The 10000-nt window shown below is 36.2% G+C and overlaps 3 protein-coding genes across 3 annotated transcripts in view; all 3 read right to left on the bottom strand.

Moving 5' to 3' along the window:
• The window catches only part of LOC101298950 (glutamate receptor 1.2-like), a 3829-nt gene extending 3549 nt beyond the window's left edge, over positions 1 to 280 (bottom strand). The window contains exon 1 of the mRNA XM_004308608.1: positions 101 to 280. Coding sequence (XP_004308656.1) covers positions 101 to 280 — 180 coding nt within the window. The remainder of the gene's footprint in view (positions 1 to 100) is intronic.
• Positions 281 to 2945: 2665 nt separating this feature from the next.
• Positions 2946 to 7088, bottom strand: LOC101298662 (glutamate receptor 1.4-like). Its single transcript, XM_004308607.1, has 7 exons — positions 6709 to 7088; positions 6044 to 6316; positions 5423 to 5938; positions 4995 to 5284; positions 4435 to 4738; positions 3579 to 3961; positions 2946 to 3347 (listed from the first exon to the last, which is right to left on the bottom strand). Exons 1-7 carry the CDS (start codon positions 7007 to 7009, stop codon positions 2991 to 2993), a joined length of 2424 nt encoding a protein of 807 aa, XP_004308655.1. The 5' UTR covers positions 7010 to 7088; the 3' UTR covers positions 2946 to 2990.
• Positions 7089 to 9749: 2661 nt separating this feature from the next.
• LOC101298377 (glutamate receptor 1.4-like) overlaps positions 9750 to 10000 on the bottom strand; it is a 6911-nt gene continuing 6660 nt past the window's right edge. The window contains exon 6 of the mRNA XM_004308606.1: positions 9750 to 9943. Within this exon, the coding sequence (XP_004308654.1) occupies positions 9750 to 9943 (194 nt within the window). The remainder of the gene's footprint in view (positions 9944 to 10000) is intronic.

The raw sequence follows: 10000 nt of genomic DNA, 5'->3' as shown, positions 1-10000 counted from the left end.
GTTTTCCACTAGAGTCTCTACTGTGGAGTACTACTCTTGTGCTGTAATTACTATGCAGATGATAAAAATCTAACAAAGCAGTCGAAATACAACTGTGCACAATCTTTCCCTCCCTTGATTGCATATCCAGAATCACACCAACAGGAACCACTTTCGCAGTAGGTGGATTATTATCATACTTCCTTAATTCTTTGCTACTTTGAGCAAAAATGTCACCCAGGAGGCAAAGGGTCACAAAGTAGAGGCAGATAATGCTTTGCTTCTTCCCTTGAAACTCCATATGTTTGAGCAACTGTCTGATGAAATGTTCTCTCCTTTAACATCATATTGCTTATATATAAGTTCATATTCAGATTCCTAAACCACAAAATCCAAAAATTTATATTAGCTGCATGAAAAAACTACAGCCATTTGTCAATAATATTCTAATCATCAGGGATAGATTGGAAAACACATAATTGAGGACATTACTCCAGGGAAGAAAAGTATGCCGGTTGACCGAGCAAAGTGCTGTTGCATGTAGTAGATGTGAGAATTAGATTTTTTTAATTTCTTATAAACCAAAATGATGTGAGACTTAGATTAAGGTGGGATTCCAACATGTATACATTTCAACAGAATACTGGTAGGACTAAATAAGTCAAGACATATATGAACGAATGTAACTTGAACAGCTTGACAAAGTGTATAGCATCATTGCTGATGCAGCTTGAATGTGACAAGCAAAGTATTGTGCATTCCTGCAAGTTTGTAACCAGTTACAATATCTAATGATCTAATCTTATTTATTCAAATATAGACAGTCCATAGTGACTCTAGCAGCATAGTAACTTTAAAAAAAAAAACTTCTGATATATTGATCTTCTATGGCCCTTTGTTATCATCAAACTTAGTATGATCAAACTTGTATTGTGCTACTCCCTTGCAGTATGTCAACGACAATGCGCATATATCCATTGTTGAACGAATCCTATATTCATGGAATTTACTCTGTTAAAAGGTCAGAGATTCTAGAGATTGCAAGCAACAGAGCTGGGTCAGATAACAATTTGCAACAGTTAACGACTGCATAGAGATAGAGCAGTGTACCTTTGAATATGTGCAAGAGAAAAGCTGAGAGAGATGAGGAGAAAGACCAGGTCAAAATATGGAACTGCAAAACCATCTTCTGGGTTGAGATTACTTGGCAGTCGAGCGTTGAATTGGAACAATGCCACCGAAATTTCGAGGAGGCTGGTTGGACTGAGGCTGGAATTGTTGAGAGCATTCAAAATTGGATTTTGATGTAACAGTGTGTTGTCAAGGCCTCAAATATCTTGAATGGGTGCTATTACGCCGAGTAGGCAAGAGTAGGTTCCTGTGAAAGTATGAGTGCAATCAAGATTTATTACTTTCTACTTTCAAAAAAGACTTATTACTTTCTCTTTTAAAAGGAATTATTATTAAAATATGTTTTGGCAGCCCCGATCCTTTTAGGTTTTCAAATCTGCGTTGTTAAAGAATAAATTCATAATTTGAAAATAAGACCCACATACATTCTCATTTTTCTATGTAAGTAAACACCGAATTTCTCTTATGCGGAATCATTTCCTCATTTCTTAATTTCATTTCAAGCATGTAATCATCATTACATACTATATAAGAAGAAGTACTTGGACAACAACACTACCTAACAAAACTAGGGAACCATATCTCGTACACTATAGTTGGACCATGTGTCTGCACCACAAATATTCAGTAACTGTCGTTAGTGATTGGCTTAAAACTAAGCGATATATGCAACTAGACAAACAACTTTCATCAACTTAGGTGGTCTTAAGAATACTCACACAAATACAATCTCAGGATATCGAATTCTCCATGCAGGGAAGCCAATGTGGCATCTTGCAGGTCCATAAACTAATAGGAGGTCAGGGTCCGGGCCTCTGCCACCTGAAACAGCCACAAGTTTTACTCTACTGTAAACATCATAGAGTTTGATGAATGGGACAGTAAACCAACCAACAGTTTTTGTGGGAAGTAGTAATTTGGTGTTGCTGGAATATTTTTGTATGTATTGTCACTATTGTGCATCAGTTGGGATTTTCTTCATTTAGAAGTAGTGTATATATATATATATATATATATATATATATATATATATACTTCATCCTCCTCATAATCGAAATAAGACATATTGACGCGCTTGGGGATATCTGCTAGAAATTGAAAATTGAAAATTGAAAATAGAAAACTGCAGAGCCTAGAGAGCAAAGAGTGACAGCAGCTATTGCTACCGGCCTATTTCTATTAATCCCATGTCCGGAACGCCACTTACAATATATCTCTATGTGCTTATTAGTTATACCCTAATTGAAGGATTGGTTGTAGATGATTTGAAGGACTGGTTGCTATTGGTTACAATTAACAAGGCCTTAATGGCTATATCACCTATATGGTTTATTTGGAAGAATCAGAATGCCCAGCTATGGGAAAGTAATAGGCAGCTAGCATCCAAGTGAAGCTTCCATGGTAGCTATGTGTTGGCTAAGTGTGTTTGCTGCAGCAAATATCTCCAAGGGGTACAATGACGGGGATGGGATGCTCCACTACCTGACTGGTTGAAGTGCAATAGTGAAGCGACTTATGTAGGCATGAAATTGGCTCAAACTCTACAACTTGATGAGGTAGAATTCGATTGCCTCTTGTGAATGCATTGAAATTTCATACTTGTAGAAGTGAAAGAGATGATGAGAGGACATGCTAATTACATGATCAGCTAGCTATGCTCTCAGAGAGATGCTAATATAGAATAGCTAGCAATTCTGTGTGTCAGTGAATAGTGAGAGCCAAAGATGGTTTGTAACTGCTCCCAAAGGATGCCCTCTTTGTAAATAAGGAGCGATGCAGTGATGATGTTGATCCTAAATCCTGATAAACAGCAGTCAAGATTACTGCCTCAATGCTACCAGAACATCAATCTAGCTAGTTATATAGGTTCATAGCAAGCATCATGCACTATTGTTTTCTGCATTTTGGTCAGAAACTTTGTTAGAAAGCAATTTCCTTACACTAAGCAGCTTTTCCTGAACAAGATATCTGCATTTCTTCACAAGTTGCCATTTCTTTTTGAGTGGGGAAATTGTGAACAAGAAAAGAGCGAAAGCTGAAGAAACCCCACTAACAAGGAATAAACCACGAAAGCTGCTGAGATTAAGAGCATTGGGAGGATTTGTTGTGTCCTCAAACATGTGATTTGCATTATAATGAAACCAGGCCTTTTCCATCTCTAAAAGCTTTCCTTCTTCTCTCAGTTTTTCAATTTGCACTGACATGTCGTGTGCCAATTTCGAGCCTTTAGGGAAAACCTGGATCGGAAAGGTGAAAACCAACTAGGAATCAGATTATTATAAAAGACAACTTTCTTTATTATACTTTTCTGGTTATAAAAGCGTAATATTTTTAGTAATTATTTACTTGCAAATCTGTTAGTAATTGAAATAGACACACATAATATGCTTCTTTGCTAGTTTCAGTGATATTCCAACATCTATTTATTTGAATAAAAGAGCGTGGATGAAAAAATTGAGGTTACTCACAAAGCCAAACCCATTGGTAGTAGACTCGGTCTTAATCATGGAGTAGCCCACAGTATACTTTGCCAGGAAGATCTTAATGTATGGTACCTCGTCAACAATAGCAGAAACACCACCATGCTTACTTCCTCTTGATAAAGCATCAGCATATGCTTCAATTGAACGATATGGTTTAGCCCCTCTGAAATTCAAGTTTTCTACAGCATGTGCGGTGACCACTGATGAACCAAACTGGTAACCTATGTAGTTCCCTCTGGCATTTAATTCTATTTGTTTAACGGTCATCATTGATGCTAAAGTTGCAGTGTAACTAGAATTCAATATAAGAACTACAAAAACCCATATGACCACTACAAACTTTGCTGAATTGTTCAATAACTTCTCCCCTGCAACATAAAAAGTTTCACTCTCAAATCCGTCAAATGTTATATGCATAGTACAATAGTTGTCTGAATCATAGTCCATCTCATTCAAGCTGAGCTATAAATTATATGATTAACTGGAATTTTATTCATAAGTATGAATCTTAATATTAGTGCAAGAGCATCTTAGACCTGATGAACACAGAGTCATTTTGACAGATGAAAATAGATTTATCAAAATTTGTTAACTCATACAAATTATAAATTTTATTTGAAAACCTAAATTTTTTTTTTAAGAAATTGTTATATCTAGATTCAATCATGAATCTGTGTTTCATTATCAAAATCGACTTATGATGATGGGAAGTACTATTGGATGAACTGTCAACAGTTACTACTGAGTAATCGCTTAGCAGAAAATCTCAAAGAATTTAAATAAGGGGGATGAAAACAACTTTTTCCATAAAATCTAGAAGTGAGATATAAATGGCACTTACTATGAGCATACACAAGGGTTGAAAAGGAGAACCAAAATATTGTTCCAATTTGCTGTGATGGTGTGCCCTGGAATTCTTTGTTTGTAGGACGCTCAATTACCCACACAACTAAACCAGTTAAGATAAAGAAAGCAGCACTTGTCATCCAAAGGTCTGCTGAAAAAGGTCTTAAGAAAATCCACATGTTTTCCTTTTCATTTGCTACTAGCATTCCAACACCTAAGTCAGAATATGGTACTGTGAAATCAACATACAGCGATCTGTTTGATATGATCGTCGTATCTCCAACAACAACATCGTATTTCTGGTCATCAACAACACCCCAATAAGTACAGCAGGAAGAAAATATCACGTAGTTAACAACACCCCAATGAGTACAACAGGAAAAGGGTGTTTTAATTATATTACAAACATCCACATATAATGAGAATAACTGACAAATGTAGAAAATAAACTTTATACTAAAGAGTGTACAATGTGTGTAATGTATGAGGAGGGTTTTTTTTATTCATATATCGTATCATCACAATCATAAAATTTATGATCAAAATTCAGCATACCTGGAGATAAACCTGGTAAACAAGATCATTGTATGTCCCAGCCAAATGTCCATTAGCATCCTGAAAGGGAATAAACTCATATTGTACGTTATACGGCAATCCTCTTATTGCAGTTTCAAACACATCTATACAGAAGCCTGTGATATATGTTTTATTGGTTTGGAGGTCATGTTTCACATGCACAAGTTCCTTGAACCCTCTCCTTGGAGGAACACCAACTCTTAATTTTGTTTCAATCAATTTCTTCTTCGTACCTTTCGGAATGGTTGATGATCCTCCAGGCCATATGACTGCTTCCAGATCACTAGTGGAAAGTAATTTTCTTTTGTTTTTAAGGGGCTGTGATTCTTTTGTTTTTTCTTCTTCAAAGGTCAAAAATCCAACCCTTCTCTCCCCCTTTCCTATCACATTCACTATGTCAAGTTTGCCTGCAATTAGCTTCTGCTCTGAATACTGAATTTCACCACTTACCCCTTTAATTCTACTTTGCAGTATCTCTTCAAGAAGCACACCTCCAAGCTTAAAGGACTCAGTATCTTTGTAATCCTTTTGGTTTAGTCTTGTAGAAACTTTAATCCATGATCTCTCAACTGCTTCTGCTAGCACCCAAGTTGCATCATATGCCCAGATTTCATCAGCACTTAATTCCTGTACTTCCATATGGGACGCCTCGATATAAAATTTTCTCCTCAATCTAGAAGTAAGATTTTGGAGGCTCCTTGAAGTAGGAATATGTGACTTCAACCCCAACACTCCCTGCATTGACTCAATCACAGAAGATTTCATAGAATTCAAGAAATTCAAGCTTGTTGATGTCAGAACCCAAGCATACCCTTCACTCATCATTCCTAGCTTCTTTGCATTCATGAAAAGCCGAGGCACAAGAAAATGTGAGATATGTACCATAAATACTGTAGTCTCCAATGCCTTTAGCTTTTGAAGCTCTTCAATGATTTGTTCAGTTGTTGAGGAGGAAGAAATTGTACTTGTAAATACAATATTGAATTTTTTCTCTTGGAAGGAATTGATCAACGATGGAATTAAGTCACCTGCATGTTCTGTCCTCTCATATAGAAGGATAACATCTCTCCAGATGAACATTTCAGTAAGGGCAGTGATCCCTGCAACCTGCACAGATTCATCCTGGGTGACCGCAACAAAAAAGGGATTTCGGTCGGTTAGAGGACGAGCTAGACTAGGTTGAGACAAAGACAATACAGGGATTTCAACGTCTTCTCCCAAATCCGCTAATAGGTTTGCTTCCATTCTTGTTTGTGCTCCAATTATTGCTTCCACTTTGATGGTATTCACAAGATCAAGAGCTGCATTACGTAGAAATTTGGCTGATAAGGATTTGTTCAGAGCTAATTTGTGATTCCTGGTAATTATAAACAGGGAAAAAAGCTTGCAATCATGTCTATAGCTAAACAAGCACAAGCAAATTACAAAAAATTCTTTTCATCTCCCATATTCTGGGAAAGAGCATTTGACAATATAATTGGTTTTGCCTTGGCATAAAATAAAGACAGAATAATACATGAAGTATACATAAAACAGATGTTAGCTAATATCTTAAGTTGATGATAAATATATCTAATTTGTATTGCCATACACTAGCCAAATTCCAATGAGCTACTGAGGAAGATGCAATTAAAAAACATAGCACTCTACAAAGTAAACTTTTTAGAACATCCCGTAAAAAAGAATAGCTTACCAGCTGATAAAGCATGTAGACGTTTTCCACTAGAGTCTCTACTGTGGAGTACTACTCTTGTGCTGTAATTACTATGCAGATGATAAAAATCTAACAAAGCAGTCGAAATACAACTGTGCACAATCTTTCCCTCCCTTGATTGCATATCCAGAATCACACCAACAGGAACCACTTTCGCAGTAGGTGGATTATTATCATACTTCCTTAATTCTTTGCTACTTTGAGCAAAAATGTCACCCAGGAGGCAAAGGATCACAAAGTAGAGGCAGATAATGCTTTGCTTCTTCCCTTGAAACTCCATATGTTTGAGCAACTGTCTGATGAAATGTTCTCTCCTTTAACATCATATTGCTTATATATAAGTTCATATTCAGATTCCTAAACCAACAAAAACCAAAAATTTATATTAGCTGCATGAAAAAACTACAACCATTTGTCAATAATATTCTAATACTTTTTCATTTTCATCAGGGATAGATTGGAAAAGACATAATTGAGGACATTACTCCAAGGAAGAAAAGTATGCCGAGCAAAGTGCTGTTGCATGTAGTAGATGTGAGAATTAGATTTTTTTTATTTCTTATAAACGAAAATGATGTGAGAATTAGATTAAGGTGGGATTCCAATATGTATACATTTCAACAGAATACTGGTAGGACTAAATAAGTCAAGACATATATGAACGAATGTAACCAGAACAGCTTGACAAAGTGTATAGCATCATTGCTGATGCAGCTTGAATGTGACAAGCAAAGTATTGTGCATTCCTGCAAGTTTGTTACCAGTTACAATATCTAATGATCTAATCTTATTTATTCAAATATACACAGTCCATAGTGACTCTAGCAGCATAGTAACTTTAAAAAAAACTTCTGATATATTGATCTTCTATGGCCCTTTGTTATCATCAAACATTCAAACTTGTGTTGTGCTACTCCCTAGCAGTATATCAATGACAATGCGCATATATCCATTGTTGAACGAATCCTATATTCATGGAATTTACTCAGAGATTCTAGAGATTGCAAGCAACAGAGCTGGGTTAGATTACAATTTTCAACAGTTAACGACTGCATAGAGATAGATCAGTGTACCTTTGAATATCTGCAAGAGAAAAGCTGAGGCAGATGGGGAGAAAGACCAGGTAAAAATATGGAATTGCAAAACCATCTTCTGGGTTGAGATTACTTGGCAGTCAAGCGTTGAATTGGAACAATGCCACCGAAATTTCGAGGAGGATGGTTGGACTGAGGCTGGAATTGTTGAGAACATTCAAAATTGGATTTGATGTAACAGTGTGTTGTCAAGGCCTCAAATATCTTGAATGGCTGCTATTACGCCGAATAGGCAAGAGTAGGTTTAGTTTTGGCAGCTTCCTGCTGTGCGGTATGTAGAAAAACTGTGAAAGTATGAGTGCAATCAAGATTTATTACTTTCTACTTTCAAAAAAGATCTGTTACTTTCTCTTTTAAAGGGAATTACCGAATTATTATTAAAATAAGTTTTGGCAGCACCGATCGTTCGAGGAATTTTTCAGTGCTCCCGAAGGACCATCTGACAATTTAATTTGGTCCTCAATTCTATTCAAATTTTTGACATGTGGATTTTGATTATAAAAAACTATTTTAGCTATTTTGTCAAAGACTATTTTAGGTTTCTTGTTGATTTTTTAAATCCTAAACCTATACCCTAACCATATACGGTATACCATATCACCTAAATCTTATACTCTAAACATTTTACCCGAAACCCTAGCTAGTCCAAACTCATAAAAGACCCATGACGATCATTTCACAAAATATAAAAAATCTTAGTTTATATTTTAGTTGTAACAAATTCACATGTTAAATTTAATTGGCAGGAAAGACCACGTTAGACTGTCACGTGGTCCTTCATGAGCATTTAAAAATTTCTCCAATCATTTTAGGTTTTAAAATCCGCGTTGTTAAGGAATAAATTCATAATCTGAAGGTGAGACCCACACACATTCCCATTCTTTTATGCAAGTAAACACCGGATTTCTCTTATCCGGAATCATTTCCTCATTTCTTAATTTCATTTTAAGTATGTAAATATGTCATTGTTACAAACTATATAGGAAGAATTACTTGGACAACAACACTACTTAACAAAACTAGGGAACCATATCTCGTACACTTTAGTTGGTGAGAAATTAAATTTTATTCACACACTCCAATTTGTTTAATACAGATCCCATATTTTTAATAAAATTTTAAATTTCTTTTATACCCTTTTTTCTTCCAAATGAACAATGAAACATAAACAAAAGGTTTCTCCTTCCTCTTCAGCCACCAACACCAGCAAATTGACTCATCAAAATCCAAGGAAGAAAAAATCGAAAGTTTCAGCGATATTTGGTCAAAATTTTCGTTTTTTTCATCTAGCGATATATCTTTTCCTTCCTAGAATTTTTCACCCAAAAATCTCGATATTTTGCGAAACATAACGATATTTGGGGATATTTTAGAAAACCCAACGGAAGTTTCAAATCCCAACATCAATTTTCCCGCCGAAAATTTCCCCTGCCTCCGCACGTGGTGCTGCCACCTATCCAAGCCGAAATGTTTGACCGGCTGCCTCCGCACGTGGTCTTGCCACCTGTCCAAGCCAAAATGTTTGACTGAATTTCCCCTGCCTCCGCACGTGGTGCTGCCACCTGTCCAAGCCGAAATGTTTGATTGGCTGTCATGCGCTGCAAAGTGATCAATTTTGCAGTTATGGGGCTTCGAACCTTGCTTAGGTTGGTACAAGGCTAACACCTTAACCAACCCTATTAACTATCCAACTTGTTTTTTTTTTTGATAAACTGACGTCAATTTTATTTAGAAAGATCAACAATTACAACATTGGCTAAAAAGCCATACAAACCATCTGGTATTAGACCATACCATCGACCAGAGAACCCAGATCCTAATGCCAATTTAGCTACTTTATCAACTACAGAATTAGCATTACGATAGACATGAACAAAAGAGGATGAAGAAAGGTTAGAAAGATAGAATTTAATGTCCTCCACAATATCACCAAAAAATAGAATGATCCAACTCCACTTGCTTGGTAGCCTGAACCAACCTGAGACAATCTGATTCCAAGATGATTAGATGAAGATCATGCTCAACTGCCAACTCGCAAGCAGCTCTACCTGCCATTGCTTCTATAAGCTCTGGCGCTGCAATATTACTATACCGATAGCACAGCCCACCAACAATGAGACCTGTATGATCACGGAACTATCCAACTTGTTAATCTTAATATCTTTATAATATATATT

The sequence above is a fragment of the Fragaria vesca genome, linkage group LG7 (assembly GCF_000184155.1).
Source record: "Fragaria vesca subsp. vesca linkage group LG7, FraVesHawaii_1.0, whole genome shotgun sequence".
Classification (NCBI taxonomy): domain Eukaryota; kingdom Viridiplantae; phylum Streptophyta; class Magnoliopsida; order Rosales; family Rosaceae; genus Fragaria; species Fragaria vesca.
The sequence above is the reverse complement of the archived record's forward strand: the minus strand, read 5'-3'. Positions and strand labels throughout refer to the sequence as shown.

What these genes read in the sequence shown, in the direction of transcription:
- LOC101298662 (XM_004308607.1), bottom strand. Translation starts at nt 7,009, where the DNA reads ATGGAGTTTCAAGGGAAGAAGCAAAGCATTATCTGCCTCTACTTTGTG. An exon ending in TTTACCAGGTTTATCTCCAG is followed by an intron (nt 4,739 to 4,994) that starts GTATGCTGAATT and finishes GTTGATGACCAG; the next exon opens with AAATACGATGTTGTTGTTGG. An exon ending in CTACCAATGGGTTTGGCTTT is followed by an intron (nt 3,348 to 3,578) that starts GTGAGTAACCTC and finishes TTTCCGATCCAG; the next exon opens with GTTTTCCCTAAAGGCTCGAA.